At 42.8% G+C, this 24,680-nt stretch overlaps 4 protein-coding genes across 4 annotated transcripts; 2 read left to right on the forward strand and 2 right to left on the reverse strand.

Annotated features, from left to right (window-relative positions):
- Positions 1 to 5,561: 5,561 nt before the first annotated feature.
- LOC118408577 lies at positions 5,562 to 8,169 on the reverse strand. Its single transcript, XM_035809384.1, has 3 exons — positions 8,151 to 8,169; positions 5,842 to 7,071; positions 5,562 to 5,633 (listed from the first exon to the last, which is right to left on the reverse strand). The coding sequence occupies exons 1-3, from the start codon at positions 8,167 to 8,169 to the stop codon at positions 5,602 to 5,604; spliced, it is 1,281 nt and encodes a 426-aa protein (XP_035665277.1). The 3' UTR covers positions 5,562 to 5,601.
- A 63-nt stretch (positions 8,170 to 8,232) lies between these two features.
- LOC118408543 (ribonucleoside-diphosphate reductase small chain-like) lies at positions 8,233 to 10,203 on the forward strand. Its single transcript, XM_035809352.1, has 2 exons — positions 8,233 to 8,301; positions 9,658 to 10,203. The coding sequence occupies exons 1-2, from the start codon at positions 8,233 to 8,235 to the stop codon at positions 10,180 to 10,182; spliced, it is 594 nt and encodes a 197-aa protein (XP_035665245.1). The 3' UTR covers positions 10,183 to 10,203.
- Positions 10,204 to 10,541: 338 nt separating this feature from the next.
- Positions 10,542 to 14,749, reverse strand: LOC118408544 (leucine-rich repeat and IQ domain-containing protein 4-like). The gene is made up of 7 exons (XM_035809353.1): positions 13,598 to 14,749; positions 13,237 to 13,332; positions 12,722 to 12,868; positions 11,910 to 12,025; positions 11,557 to 11,703; positions 10,894 to 10,970; positions 10,542 to 10,596 (listed from the first exon to the last, which is right to left on the reverse strand). Exons 1-7 carry the CDS (start codon positions 14,712 to 14,714, stop codon positions 10,542 to 10,544), a joined length of 1,755 nt encoding a protein of 584 aa, XP_035665246.1. The 5' UTR covers positions 14,715 to 14,749.
- A 6,972-nt stretch (positions 14,750 to 21,721) lies between these two features.
- On the forward strand, positions 21,722 to 23,189 carry LOC118408546 (ribonucleoside-diphosphate reductase subunit M2-like). The gene is made up of 2 exons (XM_035809354.1): positions 21,722 to 21,794; positions 22,516 to 23,189. Exons 1-2 carry the CDS (start codon positions 21,722 to 21,724, stop codon positions 23,187 to 23,189), a joined length of 747 nt encoding a protein of 248 aa, XP_035665247.1.
- Positions 23,190 to 24,680: the final 1,491 nt, after the last annotated feature.

Consider the following 24,680-nt stretch of genomic DNA (forward strand, 5'->3'; position numbering starts at 1 on the left):
GGAAGCGAAGCACTGGAGACTAAACGCAATACTTGAGACTAAGCCTACTGATGTACTGATAATACAGCACGACTTCGGTAGCCTCCTTCGGTTCTGGAGCGGCGGCAAAACTCCATTTCCTGGCATAGAGAACGTTGAAAATCGAGTCAGCCCCCCCCCCCCAAAAAAAAAGTAACGCCGCCGCCCCAGAAGTCTCCTCCCCAGAAGACTGAGCCTTCCCTACGGCTCGGTTTTATAGCCAGGCGCGCTGAGTCACCCCTGCTCTTCGCATTAAGTGTGTTGGGTTCTTTTACATGCAGAGATTGACGCTTAAGGTTAGCTCTTGAAGCTCCCGCATATGTGAGGCTGTCGGCTGTATGTCACCATCCCAACTGACAGACATAATCCCTTACAACATGTCCGAGCTGGCCATGGGGCGGACCCCAGACACATTTCAAAAGCATTTCCATAACGGTTTATTGCAGAGGGACCCGTCTTTGAGTTGCAAAGTATAGCCCCTACTAGGGCTGGGTACCGGTACAGAAAATTCAGGTCCAGGTCCGGTTCAGGTCCAAAGGATTCGGTCCAGGTCCGGACCTGAACCTGGACCTGATGCAGTATGATTCATACCAAAGGTCCATTTCACTACAAAGAAATCTGTTTGGTGGAGTATTAGACTTACACTGGCGTTTTAAAATCATACAACGATAACTGCACCTGTACGATTGGCTGTAAAACTTGATAGAAATTGCTATAAATTCTACTCTTCTTCACTCTTGTTATTTTCTTCCATCTGCAAGCGCTAAAACGTGTGAATGCCTGATAAAATAATCTGTTAATTTTCGAATCGGTCCAACATCCAGTCCACCTAATTTTTTCAGGTCCGGTTTTTCTGGACCGGTCCAATAAGAAAAACCGGTTTTGTACCGGTACGCAGTACCGATACCCAGCCCTAGCCCCTACATACCCGATTGGATTTTTATGTTCACCTTCATGGGAGGCAAATGTATTTTGTTTTGCTATGATTCTTCTTCTTCTCCAAACAAATAAGGTCAATGACCTGTACTAGACGGCTATTACCATGGTTACTAAATGTGTGTCAGACATCCTGTGGTGTTCGGTTACATAATGTAGCAAGTGGCAGCTGAGAGAGCCAGAGGGGCTGGTCAGCATACATAGATGTGTCTGAGTGGGAATAAGGAGTAGTAGTTTGTTAGGCTAGACCATGGGAAGGTAAACACCATGTACTTGTAACAATTGTCTAGTGTTACTAATCTTTGAAAGATTTTTGTGGGACGAATCATGCCCAGAAATGTACCGTTTCCTGCCAGGGAGAACAGTATAATGTTTGTAATCTAGGCAAACTTTGTGCTTCATTGCATGTTTCTTGACCCTTTTATAAATGATATGGCCATGGCCTGCTGTCTGCCTCCAGATAACTTACAGCCAGGTGTAACATATTATATACTTATAGTCAACAACCATTGGACAAACTTCAACTGGTGCGCTCTTACGAAATCTTGAGCTTAACAAAAATCACTTTTGCAACGTCTTTCTTGATACTTTCACCGGTTGGCAACTTGTAGCCTTCTATCTATCTATCGACCTGTAGCCGGGACTAAGCGAGTACATGCTTCATCCCCCATAGAGTCCTAGTAACTTCAGTAGCCTTGTAGCCTTACCCCATGTAACCTCAGTAACTTTATTTTCCACTTGCTTTGGGTAAAAAATGGACTTAGACCTTTGTCAACCAGCCCATTGAAATTGAAAAGGGCAACATAGGGTCTTCGGCAATCTAGGGTCAACCTTGAAAGCTATGTTCGTAGTGTGTTAGTGTGTGTGTGCGTGTGTGTGTTAGTGTGTTAGTGTGTGTGCGCGTGTGTGTGTTAGTGTGTGTGTGTGTGTGTGTGTGTGTGTGTGTGTGCGTGTGGCCACACCAAATTCATTTGTTACTTCTCGATTTTTTAAAGAAAAAAATGGACCAACAGGTCGAAAAAATTATTTTTCAAAAAGTCTGGCGTAAAGATATAGATAGATAGAACTTTATTGCACGACAACTGTAAAGGATACAATGTGTGGCAACTTGTACATACAACACGTACTGAACAGACTAACTACACGAGTTGCTAATATATGAAAATCTAAGAAACTAATCTAATTTGCGAATGGTTAATACTGACTATAAACGATCAGGCAAGCGTTATGTGCTGCTTCAGCACAGTATGACATTGTCTCGTTTTTTTAAAGGAGTTGTATGTAAATTGACCGACATAGGCAGATATATCAACAGGAGATGATAGTAACATATTAACTTAAACATCTTTGTCTTGGTATGTGGTACCATTGTATCAGAATTGCATTTGATAGACTGTAACAATTTTTGTCTCTCTCTATCATAAGTTGAACAATCCATTATAGAGTGGGATTCATTTTCACTATCATCATGGCATGTTGGACACAGTCTCTCATTGGCTGGTGTGTTATGATGTCTACCCTTTTCGATTTGTAGGGAGTGGGCACTAATTCTTATTTTCGTAATGATATTTCTAAAAGATTTGTTTTGAATGGTTAAAAGGTAATTTTCAAGACAGAAATCTTTTTTTTTGATTCTGCAATAAGTACTACGTTTGCTTAGATTTCTTATTTCTTGTCTCCAGCCAGAGAGAAACGTGTCTATAAGCTTACATAACACATAAAACAACATGAATATTCAAGTTTTCAGCTTTTCATGGCATATTTTATGCAAGGAATCATTTCCTTTGATTTGTTACTATTGTTCTAAATAAAATACATTGTTTTTAGATTGACATTACGTGTATGTGAGTGGCAAGGGTCTGGAATCGCAAAGGGTATGGAGCGGCTGCTATTCGGCGCTAACTCAGGTAACCTCAATATCGCAACAATTGCTGCAGGTTTCAAACCACTCACACTGGGAAGGACCCCTACTCTTTCAGATAAGTGTGGTGGGTTCGGTAACGTGTTGGAGACGAGATTCTTCTTTAACTTGCTCGAGGTGTGGCTCTCCTCAAACACGGGGCCTTCATTTAACGTCCTATCCGAGGGATGGGCCTAACAGGAGCTAGGTACTCATTTCCACCAGAGTGAAGCGAGGAAAGTCGCGTAAAGTGCCGTTCCCATGCAAGGGTTTGAATCCCTGACATGGGGTTGTTTTTGAAAAAAAAATTTTCTTGCATAATTACAGATGTATCTGGTCTTGGAACATGCAAATTTTTATTTAAATATCTGCAATATTTGGATACTGTTAAACTTATAATTATTATGATTATAGCTATTGATAACTTCCGATTGAGATCTGCCGAAGCTAAGGGCGGATGCAATGTTTGCAGTCCGGTCATTTGGTGTTTTTTTTCAGTATCTATGAATTGTGTAGGTAGTAGTAGAATGGTTTATTTCTTCCTCCAGCCAATTTGTGGCCCAAAGGCCGAATGGTCAGGCTTGTTTACTTAAAGTACATCAAGGTTCCTGATGATCGATTTGTAATAATTACATGAGATTACGTTTTTGTAACATTTCGACTAAAGTAAGAGAGTGAGTCAGGTGTCTTCATTTCTTGTCATTTTATGTACTGTGCAAAAAGGAGAGGAAGCGGAAGTGTGGCGAACACGTTTTCTCTTTTATTACCAGTTCCACCACCGCTAGAATCTGGACAAAACATCACTGAGTTTCCAACAGTTATACATTGTCTACTTGAATGCCCCAATATTAGGATAAACTTTATTCACCACTGCCTTCTATACCAGAATTTCCTTCAATGGATAATAGGAAAGAATTAACGACAATATAAAACTAGAATATGGTTGTAAATAACGCATAAAAAAGTGCTCTCCAAACAGAGGTTGATGGGGAAAATCGAGACCTTTAGCTTATATGCCGTTTGTTTCTGTCAGCTGCATTTGATGGGGCCAGCTGACAAAACGGCGTGTAAGGAAAAGGTCACGAATTTCCCCCTCAACCTCTATTTGGAGAGTAATAAAAAAGTCGAAAACGTTACATATATATCTTTTAGAATACTTGTCAGCCGTGAGCCCCAAAAACATTTACAGTCCCATTCAACCTACACATATTTGACTAGATTGTCTAAGTCTTACAGTTTCAAACTACCTAAACAAAAACAGCCACCAAAAAGCAAACCTTTCTCTACCGTGTCGTTAATCTATGGAACACCGTACCAATAAACATCAAATCTATGTCTAGCCTTTTAAACTTCAAAAAGGCAATACACCATCTGCTCTCAAGAGCTACATTTATATATATATAGATCTTACGTAAAGATTATGTATGTTTATTTTGCTCTCTATATTTGTTTATTTGTTCGAACACTGGAAGATTAGCCCAGATAGGGCTAAAGGGTACCATAGTAAACCAATCAACCAACCAATAAAAATTCTACCAAAGTTTGTATCAGTACATAGTTCCATCCCATACAACATAGTATCTTCTGGAGTAGATTATTGTATCTTATACAATTGTTATGTAATAAATGTTGCTATTATTATGACATTTTGTATTCAATCATTGTAAATGCCAACTGTACAATTTTAATTTCCCGCCTTTTAAACGACGTATTTTAGGCAAAACTTGGTGAAAGGGAAGACCCAAGGGAAAGGGCACATGGTCAGCAGACGACAGAAGGGAAGTACCTGAAGCCTGTGCCAGAAGGAAGTGGTTAGGCATGGAAACGATTTCCAGCAAATCAGAAGAGAAACTCCCAGAGTCGATAGACAGCTACAGAGGCCTGAGCTGGAAGGCACACATAAGTGTTTAGGCATGGAAAGGATTTTCAGGAAATTAGAAGAGGAACAAACACCCAAAATAGCTGATCATGATAGACAACAACAGAGGCCAGAGCTGGACGGCAGCTTCAGGAAAACGTAAAAGACAGAAAGAGGTGAGTCAGTCAGGTAGAAGTCCTCAACAGTTGTTTTCAACGGCAAGGTTGACTTGCGGGCCTGTATGTGGGACGTTTGGGTACCGGGTATATAGTGGGGCTATGGAATTAGGGGGATATTTGGTATGATAGTAGGTCTTGGGAAGACAATGGTCAAGGTCGATTATGGGCCTCCTGGCGGTTCTCCTTGGTACTGCAGCTGAAGTCCCGTTTCCCCTATCCTTTGTCCTGGATACTGTAACTGAAGAAAGGAACAACGGATTTTCATGAAGTGGGTAGGTGGCTTGTAGCATGGACAGATATGTATAAAATGAAATGCAAATTAGTACTTGATTTGTATAATTGATGAGTAAATTCTATAAGTCCAGTATTTTCAGTAATAGGCATGCAATACATAAGACATATAATTCATGGCCTGATTTGCATAATTAATGCGATAAAAGAAGTTAAGTGCAAATAATGGAAATTTCATACTTGTTACATTTGGAAATTGGTTAAAGGTGAACATCTACATCCATAGATTACGCAAATGTGGATAAGAATTTTACAGTAACAACATATGTTATCTTTATCTGGGTAGAAAAGGTCATCAATAAAAATAGAGCGTGGTAATTAGAACCTTATTTCCATAATCATGAACAAAGATGAAACAACAACTTTTCCAAAGAATTAACCAAGGACTAAATTTGTCACTTGCCCTTTCCTGTTGAAGTTCACTTGCTGCTCTGCGCCTGGGCAGCCGAGCCTATGTAAGGACAAAGAGAGGTTATATTTAGTCTGTCTACTTTCATCATACAATATGTCATACACTTAATATTCATCATCATCATCATCCTCGCCGCATGTCAGTCTTTACTGAGGCGGGCCGTCATTGTCCTCCAAACCCTCCTGTCTGCTGCTCGCTGCACCCCCTCCCATAAGTATTATAAATAGCTAATGAAAGATCGTTTTACCTGTGATGCCGCAGGCCTGTAGGAAGTCGTTCTGGGAGTCCTCCCAGTACTTGGACTTCAGAAGTGCAGCTTTGAACTTTTTGGCGTCGTCGAATGCCGTCTCAGTGTCAGTCAGAGTTTCGCGGATTTTGTCCGCCCAGGTTTTGGCATTCTCCTCCATATCGCTGTCTCGCACGCTGGTCTTCACAATCCTGTTCAGGAGGCCCCTTGGGAACTTCTTCTCGTCAACGAACGTCTTGATCATATCCGCCAGACCTGACTGGTCCGAGATGAGGACGGGGACGCCTGCCGCGATGGCCTCCAGGCCGACCAGTCCGAACGGCTCGGAGCGGGACGGCATCAGGACCAGGTGGGCTGTCATCATGTCCTCCAAGATGTCCTCCTGTGTTCCGTACGGCCGCAGGGTGGGGATCAGGTCGCCACTGTCCAGGTTGTCTTCCAGGATCTTCAGGCTTCTCTCAAAGTCATCCTCGCTGATGCCGCGGGCGACCCATCGCAGAAACTCCAGATATCTTGCAGCTATGCTGATGGATCTTCCTACAAGGTTGTAACCTTTGAGATGCTCAACATTCTTCACTCTCCCGACAGACAGGACGACCTTCTCATCATCGCCGCTATCAGGTTTGATGTGGGCTTGTTCAAATATCTTGGATGACCTTGGGAGAAGCATGAAGTGGTCTCTTGGTCTCTTCTTTCCCCTGTACTTGTTCGTGAAGTGTTTGTAGATACGCGGCCCCACTGAGAAAGCTGCCTTTGCGTTGTCGACGATATCAAGCATATTTTTCTCTTTCTCCGAAGCTTTGATAGCCCTGTGGTTCCCCCTGAAGTAGTCTGTGTCTTCAGGTAAGACGTGGGTGATCGTGATCAACTCTGCCTTCTCGTAGTACTCGTCCTTGATGTTTCGCGCCGCCGTATCTGTGACGTGAGCATGGCCAATAACGACGTCAACATGTGGCGGTAGGTTCTCCTTCGGGTAGTAGGTCCGGAATTGAAAGGTCAGCCAGTCCACGGATGGCTCTGTCTTGTCCCCTCTTACTTGACGGGGTTTGATCAGCCGGACGCCATCTCCGTTTGCCGCCTCCTGGTCTTGTTTCTCCACACGCAGGACTGTACAGTACACGGCTGCCTTGTCTTTCAGCGTTCCGCCCACTTGACAGTTGATGGTAGAAACTCCCCCCTTGGAAGTTCCATACTCGTCGTTGATCAACAAGATTATTGGTACTTCAGAACCTTTAGGAAAACAAAGACGATATCAAGGTAGGCAAAGTTCATGGTACACTCTTGGTACCTTTGAAGCATTGTATAAATGCTGGCCAACTACTATTAAAGCTATAGAAATGGAATCTGACTATATTTACGCCTGAATATATGAAATTCCATAACATTTTATGATTACTGAGTAACCACATTATTACTTTTGCTGGGTTTCAGACACTCATGAATTAGTGGATGTTTGAAGTTGAACTCTTTGGTACAATGTTCTTCCAAGTCATTGATCTACCTGCGCCAAAAAGCCTTCGCGAACAATGACAAAATGACTTACAGACACTTAAGAAACAACGTACAGCGCAAGATCCACGCATCCAAGGCAAAGTACTACCACACGAACGTCAAATCATTAAAAAAAGAAGACATCGCTTCGTGGCACAAGCAGATCAAGTCCATGGCCAACTATAACCGTTCGGAGCCTGACATCCAGATCGATGGTTTGGATCCTAGTGACACACCTGGTATTGCTAACGCAATAAACAAATCCCTTGCAACTGTGATCAGATCCCTACCGCCGTTGGATTTATCATTGCTACCAGCTTACCTACCGGCCCGACCTCCGCCTACAGTAAATCACTGGGACGTCTACATGAAGTTGCAAAAAGTCAAGACTCGTAAAGCGGCTGGTCCCGACGCCATTCCCGGCAAGCTGATCAAAGAGTTTGCTTATGAATTGAGTGTTCCGCTGGCAGACATACTTAACTCATCGCTCCAACAAGGTTTAGTACCAGATGAGTGGAAAAACGCCACCGTAGTCCCAGTCCCAAAGTGTAAACAACCGTCCGTAAATGAACTTCGGCCTATCTCTCTAACCCTACGTATGCCTTAATTGCATTCTCGGTATTGAAGTATAGTTGTCATGTCTGAAACGTAGATGCATACAGGGTGTATACAGGATGTAAAACGTACGATCCCTAAAAACCTAAATGCGCGACAAATATATGTGTGCACATCAATATCTAATCATTTTCCTTCTGTCCACCGAACAAAAAAAGTATGCCTCACGTCTGCAAAATTTGTGATCGGGAATTTGATCGTGCGTTCAACCTCGAGCGTCATCTTGAAAGGAAACACCGAGACGAGTCAGGTGTTGCCTCGGGAGAAGTCGTCGTTGATGCCGAGATGGGCTCTTACCGGGAGCGCGATGTTTTCGACGACTCCGACGTGTCGTCTGAACACGACACGGATACGGTTGGTTCCGAAGATGGGGATTCGACGACGTCACAAGATGAAGAAAGCGTCTCAGACGCCGAATCTGTGATGGGCTCCGAGCAGGGAGACTCCACAGAAGAAACCGACAGCGACCAAAGTGGTTCCGAGAGTGATACAGGGACAGATGTGTCCTCCGGGACGGTTTCATCTGATGAAAGTGAATGTACCGGCTACGACAGCGGCTACTACAGCGGTGACGAAGAGGAGTGGACACTCTATCGAGACTGGTCCATCGCACTACCTCACCAGCCAGGCGATGTTCCTCAACGTGTCATCAAACAGAAGAAGCGCGCTGGCAAAAAGTTTTATCTAATAGAGTTCGCTGCGTTGCCTCGTTACAGTAATGAGATTGTACACAGCAAGAACTGGGTGCCAGAACAGACATTGATGAAAAAATATGGTTACCTCGTCCTGAAGTAATGTGAGGTCGCCATATCGCTTGCAGTACAATTTTTCTTTCTAATGTGATACCATGTTTGACATGTAGGACGACCTGTGTGTTGGTTATGAATTCCTTAATACAATTTTGATCGCCGTCAAGTAATAGTAAAGTGTTGAGAAACAGGATCACCGTACACAAGTGCCTTTTGTGTTGTGTTGATATATGCCTACATAACAGACACGTATAAGGCTACTACAAAGCAATGATTTCCTGCATGTACATATAGATGGTATATGTTCGTACGTACATGACAAATATGCTTACCTATAACAAATACACTTACTCATTTACTCCGGAGCAGTTTTATTTTACTCCGGAGCAGTTTATTTTACTCCGGAGCAGTTTTATTTTACTCCGGAGCAGTTTTATTTTACTCCGGAGCAGTTTATTTTACTCCGGAGCAGTTTATTTTACTCCGGAGCAACACTCCAAAGCAATGATTCACTGCATGTACATATAGATGGTATATGTTCGTACGTACATGACAAATATGCTTACCTATAACAAATACACTTACTCATTTACTCCGGAGCATACTCCGGCGCAGTTTTATTTTACTCCGGAGCAGTTTATTTTACTCCGGAGCAGTTTGATTTTACTCCGGAGCAGTTTATTTTACTCCAGAGCAGTTTATTTTACTCCGGAACAGTTTATTTTACTCCGGAGCAACACGTATAGCTACTCCAAAGCCATGATTCACTGCATGTACATATAGATGTTATATGTTCGTACGTACATGACAAATATACTAACTTATTACACCAAATATACTTACTCATTTACTCCGGAGCAGTATTTTTACTCCGGAGCAGTGTTTTTACTCCGGAGTAACACGTATAGTTACTCCAAAGCAATGTTTCACTGAATGTACATATAGATATGTTCGTACGTAGATGACAAATATACATACAACAAATATAGTGGTTGCGTTTGCCGCTGTGGAAGGGATATTTTTCTCCGGGGCCTTCGCAGCAATTTTCTGGTTGAGGAAAAGAGGGCTCATGCCGGGGCTGACTTTCTCTAATGAGCTGATCAGTAGAGACGAGGGTCTGCATGCCGACTTTGCCTGTCTTATGGTCAGCTATCTGATCAATAAGCCTAGTGAGGAGCGCATTCACCAGATTATCGACGATGCTGTTAAGATTGAGCAAGAGTTCCTGACGGAAGCTCTTCCCGTGAGGCTGATTGGGATGAATCAAGACCTGATGAAACAGTACATCGAGTTTGTCGCAGATAGGCTGCTGGGGGAACTCATGTGCAGTAAGCTTTACAACAGCGAGAACCCCTTTGACTTCATGGAGAACATTTCTCTGGAGGGAAAGACCAACTTCTTTGAGAAGAGGGTTGGGGAGTACCAGAAGATGGGGGTGATGTCCTCCTCTGAACAGCAGAAGTTCACGCTGGATGCTGACTTTTGAAAGTACAGAATAAAAGAACGGGAAAATCAAACGTTGTCATGTTTTCTTTGTTTTTATTTTGTGACTTAGAGACTTAGAACCAGGCCAAATAAGGGTATGTCGTTCACGATTGGGGATGGGGGAGGTTCATTTGGGGTGGAGTGGGGTTGTCATAATTACCTTGGTTTCACCCCTGCTCAGATCTAACAAAATACCTATTCCCCTAGATTTTTGCCGTCATAACATGACCTCTGACCTGCTCCTGAATAAATTATATGTGACCCCTGACCTGCTGCGCCTGAATAAATAATAGCGTGTGACCTTTGACCTGCACCACCTTGCACCGCCAGAATAATATTAGTCAGCGTGTTGACTATATACTACTTACCCTCTTGTTGCAGGACTTTGTTGCCCTGTTCGGCATCTTTAGAATGTCTAGAAAAAAAGTAACAATAATCTTATAAGGGACATTAATCAACTGTGGGTATACATTGTTGAGAAAAGTACCTTAGTAACCAACGTCATAATGGCTTAATGTTTACTTATCTGCGCTTGTCGCTGACATTTAAGGTTAGTGTTATATTCATGCATGTGATTATCTTGCTCCTGTACTAAACACTTTTACGGCTAATTTCAAAATTTCGATTTTTGTCCAATTTATGGACCCCCTAGTGGCCCTACCGAAAAGTGTACTAGAGGGACATAAATGTTAGACCAGCCGTACGTACTCACCTACTCTGCACCTCACCCGGCAGCTGCCCTCCAACTGCTCCCCCTTCTTCTGACTCATGGCCTATCTGGGTCTGGCTCTAATAGACAAAAAAGCTCCTTAAGATTGACAGCAACTCTTTCTTTGATTTCAACCTTCAATGAGAACAAACTAGCAAGTTCTTCTTCCAGCGTGTTATCTACTTTACTTTTGAATACAGTGCCTACGATGCTGCCGATAATGTCAACACGCAGCGGGGCATTGTTTATCTTTGGACAAAGAATAAGAGACTATGGTTCATTCCTTATTATCAAATGTACACTTAATGATCTGCCCATAGCCGTCCTATATTACACTATGGTCCATTGAGGACAACCAACAGAATACAAGATAATGTGACCATAGCCGATTTTATGACCTGATCTGGTCTAATAAGGCAACAAAAGCTCCTTTACATTGACTGCAATTATTTATTTGATTTCACCTCTCTCCTTACTAAAGAATTAAAATGAGATTCTTTATTGATTTCAATTTTTCCCTTAGTAAAAATTAGAATGAGATAAACCGACAAATGTTTTCTTCCGAATTCGTATTTAGAGGGCAGTAGGGTGTTGTTCATGTTTGGCAAAGAATGTGAGTCTATAGATGGTTCATTGTTGATAACAAACTGTACACAAACAACTGACCATAGCCGTCCTGCTGATCTGGTCTGCCAGCTGGTGCAGATCCAGGTCTCTCAGACACCGCTCCAGTCCAGCCAGGCTGGCAGCAGGACCGGCTCGCTCTCTCCATCTTACCAGCGTCTCGTACATCGGCTCGTCTGGGCAGTCGGTCTTTATAAACATATATCATAACGAAGCTGTTAGAGGTATGTAGCGGAAATCCTTGATCAACGAAACAGGCGATTTGAGTTTTAAGACTAGCAGATACTTTTGAGATTGCTTTATTAACTCATAGGGGGACGTGTCTTATCTACTTACAAGGAAATTAGAATAGTTCAAAGTAATGGTCCAACAACTTGTTGAAATCATAATCATACCTCGACGTCTTTAACATCCTGATTGTTGAAGCCTAACTGCCGGGCGATGTGTTTCCATTCGACGGATTGCTTGACTTTCAGTGCCAGACGACTGAACGCTAGATTCAGGTCTTTATCTGCCAGATTAGAGACACTGTGGTTAATAATGTAGGTAGATTTTCCCTCAGTGTCAGGAAACTTAACGCCACTTATCAAATGTTGCTACATATCTAGCTGCATTTGATCTGGAGACTATCATCGCGGTATAATGTAACTGTTTTCAAGTCCCAAGTCAATAACAAGATGCCAATACAAAGGGCGGTTATACCGGCTATATAGATACAGATACAGATACAATTACTTTTGGGGAAATCACTAACTAGATTAACTGAGAATTTCAACGACGTATTGTATTACGCTTTGTGATATCAAAGTTTAGAAATAGATTCTACTTACAGTTGCAATAATCTTGCAGTTACTACGGTCACATTACAAAGGTAATTTACTATGCAAACTGTACATGGCGAGGTTTTGGCCATTAGCTCACCCACTTAAGCTTAGACTACATCATGCCGTTAATATTACCTTGTGCTGTGTCGTCTTGCGTAAGTTGTAACGTTGGCGGTTGTTTCCGTGATACACCAGTCCGTGCTGCAGTACCTGCTGCCTGGGGTGGTAGTGGTGCCGCGCCTTTGGACATTAAATGACGAAAAGTTATTGGATACTCACCAGTAATATAAACTATACAATTTTACACATTCTCTGTCCTAAGCATTATATTTTAGCTATCTAAAAATATTGATCATTAGATATGTATAAATATGTCTAATCACCTTTTCTTGTGCCCATTCTCTCTGCAGTCTGGCCCCTTTGTTGGCTGACTTGTTGCTGCATCCGGGCACTTTTCTCCCTTCTCTCCCGTAACTTCCTCTCCAGCTCGGTCTCTACAGCGGGCTCCATGATGTCAGGTTGACGTGCTGCTGTTTAGAGTAAAACGATTTATGTCTTAGTTACATCATTTTGCCATGAATATTAGATACAAAATTTCGTGTATGGACTTGCAATAGAAACCAACACTCGGCAAATACTCGTAGACATACCCGTTTCTGACATTGGGTCATTTCCAAATTTTGCTTTGCTTTGTAAAAGGAACAAAAATCATTTTTGGGCATTCTAGAGGGTAACAATTTTTGTCTTTATGTTTAATTTGGTTGATTTTATCATACCTGTGGCTGTGTTAGTTGTTCTACTTTGCGGCATAATAAAAGGCGAGGCCTTGTCGCTTTACCAAAGTTGTGGACATTAGATAAAACCTGTTTAATATGCTCAAGTAACTTTATTTACCGACCTTTAACAGGTGTGGCTTCTACATCTCGCACTTCTTCAGTTCCTTTGCCTGCTGCTGAATCCTTTTTCTCCTCTTGTCCAGCTCTTTTTGTTGCCTCTGTATATGATGAACCAACAACATATAACAAAGTTGTAAGGCATTCAAGTATGTGAAAGTGAAACCTAGAAAAACTAACAACATATCGCGACTTTCAGAAAATGGCTGCTAGTACCGTCTGTGCGTGCGTAGCAACAACGTTTATATGTGGCGGACGTTTTGAAGTATCAGATATAGCAGTGCTATTTATTGTGTATGCTTATGTAGCACAAAATGAACAAACATCGGTAGCCATTGTCTTCTTTGGATGTTATTCATAACTAACCTTTCTCAGCCTCCTGTTTCAGGAAGGCCATGATGGCGCCGGTCCCTTGTTTACACACATCCTGTGGAGGGTATGCCAGGGGGTTTCCAGACACATCCAAGTCCGTCAGCTTGTCTGCTCGGTGAAGGGCGGTTGGCAGCCTGGTGATGTTGTTGTCCCTTATGTACAGTTTCTCCATGGCAGGTAGTTCACACAGGACTTCTGGGAACGTGTCGAACTTGTTGTTCCAGAGTTGAACCACCCGTAGGTTGTGCAGGTGACTCATGGTGCTCGGCAGGGTTCTGAGGAGGTTTACATCTAATGACAAGAGCCACAGGTGTTGTAAGTTTCCCACTTCATCTGGGACTATGTCAAACTTGCAGCCACCAGCGTACAGTTGCTCCAGTGTCTTCAGCTGCAGCACCTGTTTGGGGAACTCAGCAAACTGACAGTTGGGGACACTGAGAGTCTTCAGCCTGGCAAGTCGTGTGACGTCATTGGAGAGACGTCTGATGGGGTTATTACCGACACTTAACAGCTCAAGGTTAGGGAGCGAGCAGACGCCGGAGGGCAATTCCGTCAGCTGATTATCATTAATGAGTAATCTGGTCAATTTCTGCAGCTTTTCCACACCAGAAGGGAAAGTGGAAAATTTGTTCCCATTAGCCTCCAACGACTCAAGGTTTGACAGAGAGCAAACCCCTCGTGGAACTTCTGTCAACTGGTTACCATAAATGTACAGTCCTCTCAGTTTCTGCAGCTTTTCCACACCAGGGGGGAAGGTGGAGAACTTATTGTTACTGACATCTAACACCTCAAGGTTAGGGAGCGAGCACACCCCTGAGGGCATCTCCGTCAGCTGATTATCATAAATGTACAGGTGTGTCATTTTCTGCAAGGAACCGATCGCCTGTGGCAAACTTGTCAGCATGTTGCCGCCAGCGCTCAAACGGTAAAGTTTCTGCAGACGGCCGAGTGCTTCCGGGATGCTGGTTAGTTTGTTTTTGGACACATCTAGATACTCCAGGTCAGTGATATCAAACACCTCCTCCGGGATGGACGTCAGACCCTGGTTACTCAGGTCAAGCTTCAGGCGACCGTTGACGGTCTGAGGCTGGAGGTTCAGGCCCGCCGCCATGATGGATTTTCTACATAACGTACAAAGAAACTTTAGATATGATTCCCGCAAAGGCGCATAGCACGATATACAAGCACGAAAGAGGCACAAACACACACACACATACACACAAACATAAACACACACACACATACACACATACACATGAACAAGCACACGCACACACAGACACACAAACCTATGATGGTAATGAGATGCATCGTATTGGATATAAGTTACTGTAGAGTAGAAACCCTCAATACTAGCCTCTGTTCACAGTCACGATTGAAAAACTATAGGCATATACATGTATCTTGACTGCTTAGTTAATATTGCTCTGTATGACAGCAAACTGTGGGACTGACTGGTTCATTTTTTGCTGTTATAAGTCTACAATCGTTGGTCCACTTTGTCATATCGCAATCTTCACGTAATGACAACTACATTGTGCTGGTACAAAGATAACGCCGTTCTCTTTATGAATACGTGACCTTTAAACGCCCCTGGGAGGCGGACTCGGCCTCATGCCAGCCGACATGCTCACTTTGTAAACTTTATTTACTGACAAAACAATTATGTAGCCGTCGAACGTTATTCCCCTACTTGCCCTTTGAACTCCAGTGGGAGGTGGCACCAGATACAATGTACAAACATACCCGCGCTGCTAATACATTTCAACCGATCCAATTTGGGGTTTTAGACTGGGTATTTCTCCCTTTTTTTGTGCAAATTTTACAGGTTAGAAATGACAACCTACCCTGTTGTTTTACTGCCCAATGTGTGCTTGTCAACATCATTACACCAGCAAAATCCAAACTTTGAATCAGCTAAGCCTTATGGGTAATGGCTCGACATCTGTTTTATGTGATTTAAGAACTAAACATATTTACGTAGGTTAGACTCGGTCGCAGGCTATCCGACATGCTCCCTCCGCCATCTTTATTTACTGACAATACAAATATGTAGCCATAGAACATTATTCCCCTACTTGAACTTTGAACTCCAGTGGGAGTTGGCGCCAGGTACAGTGTACAAACATACCTGCGCTGCCAATACATTTCAACCGATCCAATTTGGGGTTTTATGAGAATACTCACTTTTTTGCAAATTTCACAGGTTAGCAATGACGATCTGCTCTGCTGTTTTACTGCCCAATGTATGCTTGTCATCGTCATAACACAAGAAGAATCCCAACTTTGAATCAGCTAAGCCTTATGGGTAATGGCTCCACACCTGTTTTATGCGATTTGAGAACTAAACATATTTACGTAGGCTAGACTCTGTCGCAGGCTAACCGACATGCTCACTCCGCCATCTTCATTTACTGACAACACAAGTATGTAGCCGTAGAACGTTATTCCTCTACTTGACCTTTGAACTCCAGTGGGAGGTGGCACCAGGTACAATGTACCCGCGCTGCCAAATAATACAAACATCCATGGTCAACTTGGGGTTTTAGACGCGAATTTTCTCGTTTTTCAAATCCACAACTTAGTAATAAGAAGCTACGCAATTGATAAGAGCATAACGATATGAAGGCTCAGAATGATTAATCTATAGTTTGTAATTATCGATAATTAGTGATTAGATGAGTGAGATGTGATCCTAACAATGATACAGTTATGACCCCAACACTAGCCTCGAGATCCGCACACACTTCAGGCACGTTGCACACACCGTGACTATGGGTTCTGCTAGTTGGTTCAATAATAACGATATGAAGGCTCAATGCCGTCAAGCTATAGTTTAAATCATTAGTGATTAGATGACTGAGATGTGATCCTAACACAGATACAGTAGTGACCCCAACACTAGCCTCGAGATCCGCAGGCACGTGGCACACACCATGACTATGGAGCAACCGCGGGACTTTTGTATTTGGTTAAATAATCGTCCGTTCATTGCATCGGAATACCAAACAAAGTAATATATTTTGCACTGGCATCGATGATCTAATCCGTTTGATATGACAAATGTGACAAATGTTAAAATATGTTAGAGCATAGCTAATGAAAGTTCGGAAAAAATTTCCTGATGGAATTCTAATTTCAAAAAAGCTAAAATTAGGCTCATTCTTCTTCTTTGTTATTCCAATTGTTCAGAAGCAAAGTATGGGGTTGTAGCTGATCAGGGCCCTACTATAAGTCTATATGATCATATCATTTGATGATTAAAAATATTAAGTTCGCTGTGTTTGCATTGGATAGAAAGGTTAAATGGGTCACAAAGTGTCTATTAATTATGTCAATACATCTAACTCACAACATAAGAACGTTTGGAATACTTACAAGTTTTACTACTCGAGTAACGCATTGCGAAAAAGATGTTGCGAAAAGTTATTCGTAATTTGTCTTTGTCAATCACATACAGGTAGCTTCTATTCTCATTTCTCTCTTGTATTCCAACAACACAACTGTCTCTCACCTGTCGTGCCTCTTATTCTTACACACACTGAAGAGTGTTTACCAGGTACATTGTGGACTTTATTGTGGGTAAAAAAGCTGTTCTAATCCGACGTACCTCCTGTACTTACAGAGCTTGTAAACCCGGGGGGGGGGGGGGGGGGGGGCAGTACGGCGAGGAAACGATCGTTCGAGGTGATTATGTTTAAGAGGATTATGTAACGTTTATTTATTATTCTAAACACGAGAAGTGCATGTACAGTATCGACACTTCACGGAACCTCAGGGAAGTATTCTCGAAAGTACCTATCTGTAAGATTGTGTAGACTTGAGGTCAACCGAAATGCTCTCAACGTAACCTCCAATAACTTACAATAAAACTTTTGCAGCTTGCTGGAGGACTTTACCCATATTCTCCAAGCAGAGGTTGGGTCACGGGAATACCGACTCGCTCCCCTTAAAAATTCCAGCCACTACTACCTCCGCGTTTCAACGTCTGCTTGGAGAATATCGTATCCATACTTGCTCTTTAAACGTCAGTGGGATGTGGCACCAGTAGCCCCTAGCGGCCGGCCCTACAATTGCCGCCGCTCTTGGTGATCGATCAAGTTTCCTGTCCCCGCCTAGTACTCCGCCCGTTCTCCGCTCGGCTGGTTTGTTGGTGGGGTGTGATGAAAATGATTAGATTTTGAGCAACCTAGCGGCTTCCCTTGGTACCTCAGCGCAACTTCCGGTTTTGCTATCTCGTGCTCTGAACAAGCTTTGGTCATGAATTTTGAGTATTAGATAGCTCTTGAGCTCAGAAATAAGAGACATAAGATTTGCCCCCTAGCAACTAGTTTTTGGATAGCATGGGCATTTTTGTCAAAAACTCAAGAAGGGCACAACGTATTTTCATGATTTTTAGTGTGTAGGTACCTTAGACAATTTTGTACAAAATGAATTACTAATTATACAAAATAGGAGTACATTTGCATAATCAATGAGAATAATCTATCATAGCAGTATTTTCAATGTGTTTCTTGTCCCTGACATGATATGGTCTTGACATTTTAGTGGTAGATAGCTTTTAGCGTCATGACAAAGTGGGACAAGTTACAGCCCCCTAACATTTATTTTTTGGAACTGCTGGGGCATTTTTGTCAAGACATTCCAAAGAGGACAACTGCAGAAAGGAATGACAGATTTACATCATTTTAGGACTTCAAGAAATGTAACACATGTAAATCATACTAGATGGAACATAAGCAGATACCAAGTATGCTAATGAGGAACTGATTCGCATATATAATATATGCGAAAATTGCAAAACCGATTAATGATTAATGATGGGAATTTAAGTCAATGGTAAACATCACTATGTATAAATCATGAAAATATGCATGTCATTTGCATAAAATTTACAAAAGCTCTAAATATTTCATGAAGGTATGAGGTCGCCGAACTCTAGTTTTTTTAATTAATTCATAAATGCATAAAAATGTACCCAGAACGCAACACAATGTTGTTACTGTACACTACATATTAGAGACTCTTGAGGTTTGAGGTTGTTTGAGATCGTTTGAGGTGTTTAGGCAGACAAACAAGCTTAAGTAGTGTTTCACAGGCGAATCTGAACGGGTGCGGCCATGCTTGGCAATGTACACAAAACATACATTGTCCACGTGTTGTTAACTCTAGACTGCAATACAATGAAGTTACTCAGTTTACAGACTTAGGCAGGCCTACACAGACACGGCGGTGCAAGGTTACCCTGGGATTGTTCAGGTAGACACATAGTATCGCTGATATTGCAGTTGCAAAATGCATTTAAAGGTATTTCTTAATCCCCGTATAGCTGCCATTGTATGTCAGTGTCTTTCGCCAGGTATGACAAAGAATTAAGACTGCAAACAGACACGTGGATGAATTTGACAAGCGTCTTTATCTAGTTTTGACCCAGACAGGTCATGTGTGGCACCGCCCACAAATAAAGCACACGTCGTCCATTTATTTGTATGGCTGATAGCTCCAAACTACACGACAACTAAATAACGCTACATGTTGAGATGCAACGGTACAAATTTAATGATTATAGTGTCAATATAGTACTAGAAATACCAGTCAAAACTCATAGTACTAATTGATATGTTTTAACCCCGCTTAGTTTTCACTGACATACAGTTGTCAGGTATACTGTGTTTTTTATCAACAGCAGTGTGCGTCAAGCACACACTGCTTACAACTGAACATCTTAACCAGACCACTCATGCATGGTGACGCCCATAAACCATTTATGTATGTCATGTCATGTTGTTGACTCTAGGCTGCAATACAATGGGGTTCCGCCACTCAGTTTACCGAGTTTGACTGACCTGTCGACATACGGCGGTGGAAGTTAGCCTCCTTCGCAGACTCTCGTTAGCGGGGATGGCTTTTTATGGGCGCTGATTTTCAATGTTGACTTAATAACTTCTCTAATACCGGGAAAGGGAGTTTGCCTAGGGATGTAGTTTGCTTTGGAAGGCATTTTCTGCCCCGTCGCTACGGGGAAAACTCCCCTCCCCTCCACGGCTAGGTGCAAGGTTACACTGTGATTGTTCTGTAAACATTGCAACACCGAAGATTTTTTGATCTACTTTGTGTTCATTAAACAGCGGTGTTTGTCAAGTGGAATGTTGTAGAAGCAGTAATTACACACGCTCAGTGAAACAGGCATGTCTTTTCTGGAGCAAGGCCTCCAAATCACGGGACGTGACGGTGTTACATCTACTGATTTTATTGTCCTCATAATTAGAGTTACTCTGGTTCCTACGTGAATGCTGGTAAAGGTTTATTACGATTCGTAGCAGCTCAGTGTGTTTCGTATCCATGTAGTTGTCCTTAGCAAGCAGTGTTTTTTGCGATATATCATTCTGTTCACAAGCTGGGTGAAACTAAGGAGTCGCCGTGTCTCTTCGGAACGCTTTGACAAGTTGAACGTTGAAAGAAATAAACATAATGTACCTTTGTACATTTTGTTAAAGTTGTGTCGGTATACAGCTTAATGTAGTTATGGGTTGAGCTGAGCTCTCAAAGTCATGGCAGAATACAAGAGGACTAGCCAGGAACTGCCTATATTTGTTATGATTATTGCTGTACCCAGTTTGAATGGATTTAGTACAGTTACGTAATGCGATAAGGAGCCTAATAGCCGTAGTGTTTCTCAAATTCGGTTGTCTGGCGTTCAATCGTGCTGCGATGGTGAGATTGGTGAGTATTATTTGTTACGTTACCTAAAAAATCACCGCCGTCATGGGATGGCCTGAAATTCTAGTCTAAATATGGTTAATGTAGAGAGAGCAGGACCGTATATATGATAAAAACTGCCATCTGCACTACATAAGTACATAATTGTTTGCTATACTGTTCAGAAAGGAACGTGACATACCTGTATACTCTTGGTCGCGTTCGTCCTTAGTCTAGGCTGTGTTCGTCCTAACTTAAGCAGCTACCTGTTACAAAGCGCCGCCGTTCAGTAGGTGGGTTGTTGATCCAAAATATCTACATAAAAGACAGGGTTATGCTAGGTGACGTCAAGGTCGTCAACCCCAGCAGGCACAAAGGATGTTTGTAATAGGATCATTTTCGTAACTTTCTGTACACATGGCTACCCGTTCTTTATTTAGTACCAACAGAAAGGCAAAATTACCGCATGTTCAAATATGAAGGAAAAAGTGACGCAGGTGAAACGATTTCCGGGTAAAGAATGTAGAGAAAATAGACGGTGTGTTGTTTTGGTCAGACTGTCATCATGGCAGATAGGTATCAATGTCACAGTTCGTGTTACCTGTGAGGCCCGGGTAACAATAGGCCATGAATAAAGCCTGGGGTTGTGTCGCATGACTGCAGGGTGTTTAGTCCAGAACCCAGAAGGCCTGGGTTCAAATCATGTCATGCTACCAAAGTAGTATGTAGTCAGCACGCTGGTATCATTTATTCAGGTGGAGCAAGGTGGAGCAGGTCAGGGGTCAGAAATTATTTATTCAAGCGCGGGTCAGGGGTCAGATATGTATTCAGGAGCAGGTCAGGGGTCATATATATCATTTATTCAGGTATAGCAGGTCAGAGGTCACATATGATTTATTCAGGCGGCGCAGGTCAGGGGTCAGATATCATATATTCAGGCGGAGCAAGGTAAATACGACAACCCCACCCCACCCCAAATGAACCTTCCCCTCCCAAATCGTGAATGACATGCCCTTATTTGGCCTGGTTAAGTCTGCTGAGGTCAGTCTTTAATGGATGCGCTGAAAGCACAAACAACAGACGTCTTTCGTCAGTTACTATATCACAAAGCCCCAGACTTGTTTCCTGAATACAGACACCCCAGTTCGGCGGCGTACGTAAAAGTAGTACAATGGGTGGATGCGATCTCGGCGGACAAGGAATATGAAAAGATTATCGACAATTTCATGGCTAACGTACCCAACGCGAGGGTTGGGCTGGAAACAGTGCTCGAAAAAGTACTGCAAGAGGAACGATTAAACTGGGGTCGACTCGTTACCGCAATGGCTTTTGCCGTGGACGTATGTGTCAACTTGCGCGAACGGTATGACAAAAATACCGACGCCATCTCGACCGAGTTAGCAACGTTGATTTGCGACTATGCGGGAAACTGGTTGTTACGCCAACGTGGATGGGACGGATGGCTTGACCGTCGTCGGCACGACAAGTACCCGTTGGTTGTACAGTGTCTCTGTTGACTTCTCACTGCACACGTTTGCATCATCGTGACGTAGATTTTGCACTGAACACGCCCGAACATGTAGCATGTTAAAACACGCCCACGAACGGTACGCTGGTTGGCCAACGCTAGATGTAATGTTGATTTACATAATTGCATAAGATTATTGCTTTGGAGTAGCTATACGTGTTGCTCCGGAGTAAAAACACTGCTCCGGAGTATGCTCCGGAGTAAGTGAGTAACTATATTTGTTGTAAGTATGTATATTTGTCACGCACGTACGAACATATCTATATGTACATGCAGTGAAACATTGCTTTGGAGTAACTATACGTGTTGCTCCGGAGTAAAACACTGCTCCGGAGTAAAAATACTGCTCCGGAGTATGCTCCGGAGTAAATGAGTAAGTATATTTGTTGTAATAAGTTAGTATATTTGCCATGTACGTACGAACATATACCATCTATATGTAAATGCAGTGAATCATTGCTTTGGAGTAGCTATACGTGTTGCTCCGGAGTAAAATAAACTGCTCCGGAGTAAAAATAAACTGCTCCGGAGTAAAAATAAACGGCTCCGGAGTAAAATAAACTGCTCCGGAGTAAAATAAAACTGCTCCGAAGTATGCTCCGGAGTAAATGAGTAAGTATATTTGTTATAGGTAAGCATATTTGTCATGTACGTACGGACATATGCCATCTATATGTACATGCAGGAAATCATTGCTTTGTAGTAAGTAGCCTGTACAGTCTCTTAATCGACACCTACGTGAAGGATCCGCATGAGAGAGCGCATTTGTTCAGTGCCATTGAGACCATACCTTGTGTACAAAAGAAGGCTGACTGGGCCCTAAAGTGGACCGGAGACGAGAAAAGTACTTTTGGGGATCGTGTAGTTGCGTTTGCCGCTGTGGAAGGGATCTTTTTCTCTGGGGCCTTCGCAGCAATCTTTTGGTTGAGGAAGAGAGGGCTCATGCCCGGGCTGACTTTCTCAAATGAGCTGATCAGTAGAGACGAGGGTCTGCACACCGACTTTGCCTGTCTGATGGTCAGCTACCTGATCAATAAGCCTAGTGAGGAGCGCATTCACCAGATTATTGACGACGCTGTTAAGATTGAGCAAGAGTTCCTGACTGAAGCTCTTCCTGTGAAGTTGATTGGGATGAATCAAGACCTGATGAAGCAGTACATTGAGTTTGTCGCAGATAGGCTGCTGGGAGAACTCATGTGTAGTAAGCTTTACTACTTCGAGAACCCCTTTGACTTCATGGAGAACATTTCTCTGGAGGGAAAGACCAACTTCTTTGAGAAGAAGGTGGGAGAGTACCAGAAGATGGGGGTGATGTCTTCCTCTGAACAGCAGAAGTTCACGTTGGATGCTGACTTTTGAAAGTACAGAATAAAAGAACGGGAAAATCAAACGTTCCCACGTGCCCACCTTGTGACTTAGAGACTTAACCAGGCCAAATAAGGGCATGTCATTCACGATTTGGGTGGGGGAGGTTCATTTGTGGCGGGGGGGGGGGGTGTGTATCAAAAGGGCACATCATATCTGACCTCTGACGCACGCCTGAATACATTATATCTGACCTCTGACCTGCTCCGCCTGAATACACAATATGTGACTTCTGACCTCTGACCCGCGCCTGAATAAATAATTAATGACCTTTGACCTGCACCACCTTGCACCGCCAGAATAATGTTAGTCAGCGTGTCGCTACTATACTACTTACCAATCTTGTGCCCTTGTGCTTTTGTACTTTCCACGAGTTTCTGAATAGTTTTTTTCATTCCACCTTCTTGTAAAAATGGGTATCTGACTTCGTTCGGGTTGTGTGTGTGTGTGTGTGCGTGTGTGTGTGTGTGTGTGTGTGTGTGTGTGTGTGTGTGTGTGTGTGTGTGTGTATGTGTGTGTGTGTGTGTGTGTGTGTGTGTGTGTGTGTGTGTGTGTGTGTGTGTGTGTGTAAACATTATTTAGTTTTTTGAATGACGGGTAAAGATCTATTGGCAACGCTGTGATCTCCAAACTACACTACAACACATTTTTGTAGAAATAGGACATTACAGATTTACTTCTGTACTGAAGTGGTAAACATTATGTTATTCGGTGAAATTTATTATGTTATTTGTTTCAAATCCACATAGCGTTCCAATTAAATACAGTGTTTGCTGTTCACACGCTTGAGTAGAATTGAAAAGTTTTCAACTAAAGCATGTCCAGTCAGCCGGTGCAATGGCCTAGTGGGTAGAGTGTTCGCCTTGTATTCGGAAGGTCGTGAGTTCGATCCCGGCCGAGTCATACCAAAGACTATAAAAATGGTACATGCTGCTTTCTCTGATTAGCACTCAGCATTCGGGAAAGAGTATGGAAGTTGAACACACACCACTACCAGTGGACTAGCCCCCTGCTGTAGTGATTGCGTTGTGTGTGGCCCAGGGCTAATGAAACAGAGATGGGCACCGCCCTATGCGACAGTAATGGACACCGCCCTTGGAGCGGGAAGGGGGGGGGGGGACGGTTTAACTAACTTCTAAATGTCCAGTCAGGCTTGACGACGCCAAGAAGGTCCTTTATCTAATAGTAGCGTTGTCAAATAGACCGCATACATGTACATGTATATAAAATGCTGGCAATCAAGTCGCGGTTTACAGACTAGCGCTGGCCTGTTGCGAGAGTACAATGTTACACTGGGATTGTTAACATTGCAACATTGAAGATTCTGTGTCAATTGCATAGCTGTGTTTGTGGAAGCTGTAATTGCACAAACCGAGAGAAATGAAAAAGTTTTGAACCAGGCCAGTCACACCAGGTGACGCTCACAAAGCACACTCTGTCGCTACGTGACGTCATCAACCATGAACTACGAGAATGAAGAGAAAC

The sequence above is a fragment of the Branchiostoma floridae genome, unplaced genomic scaffold, assembly GCF_000003815.2.
Source record: "Branchiostoma floridae strain S238N-H82 unplaced genomic scaffold, Bfl_VNyyK Sc7u5tJ_193, whole genome shotgun sequence".
Lineage (NCBI taxonomy): Eukaryota > Metazoa > Chordata > Leptocardii > Amphioxiformes > Branchiostomatidae > Branchiostoma > Branchiostoma floridae.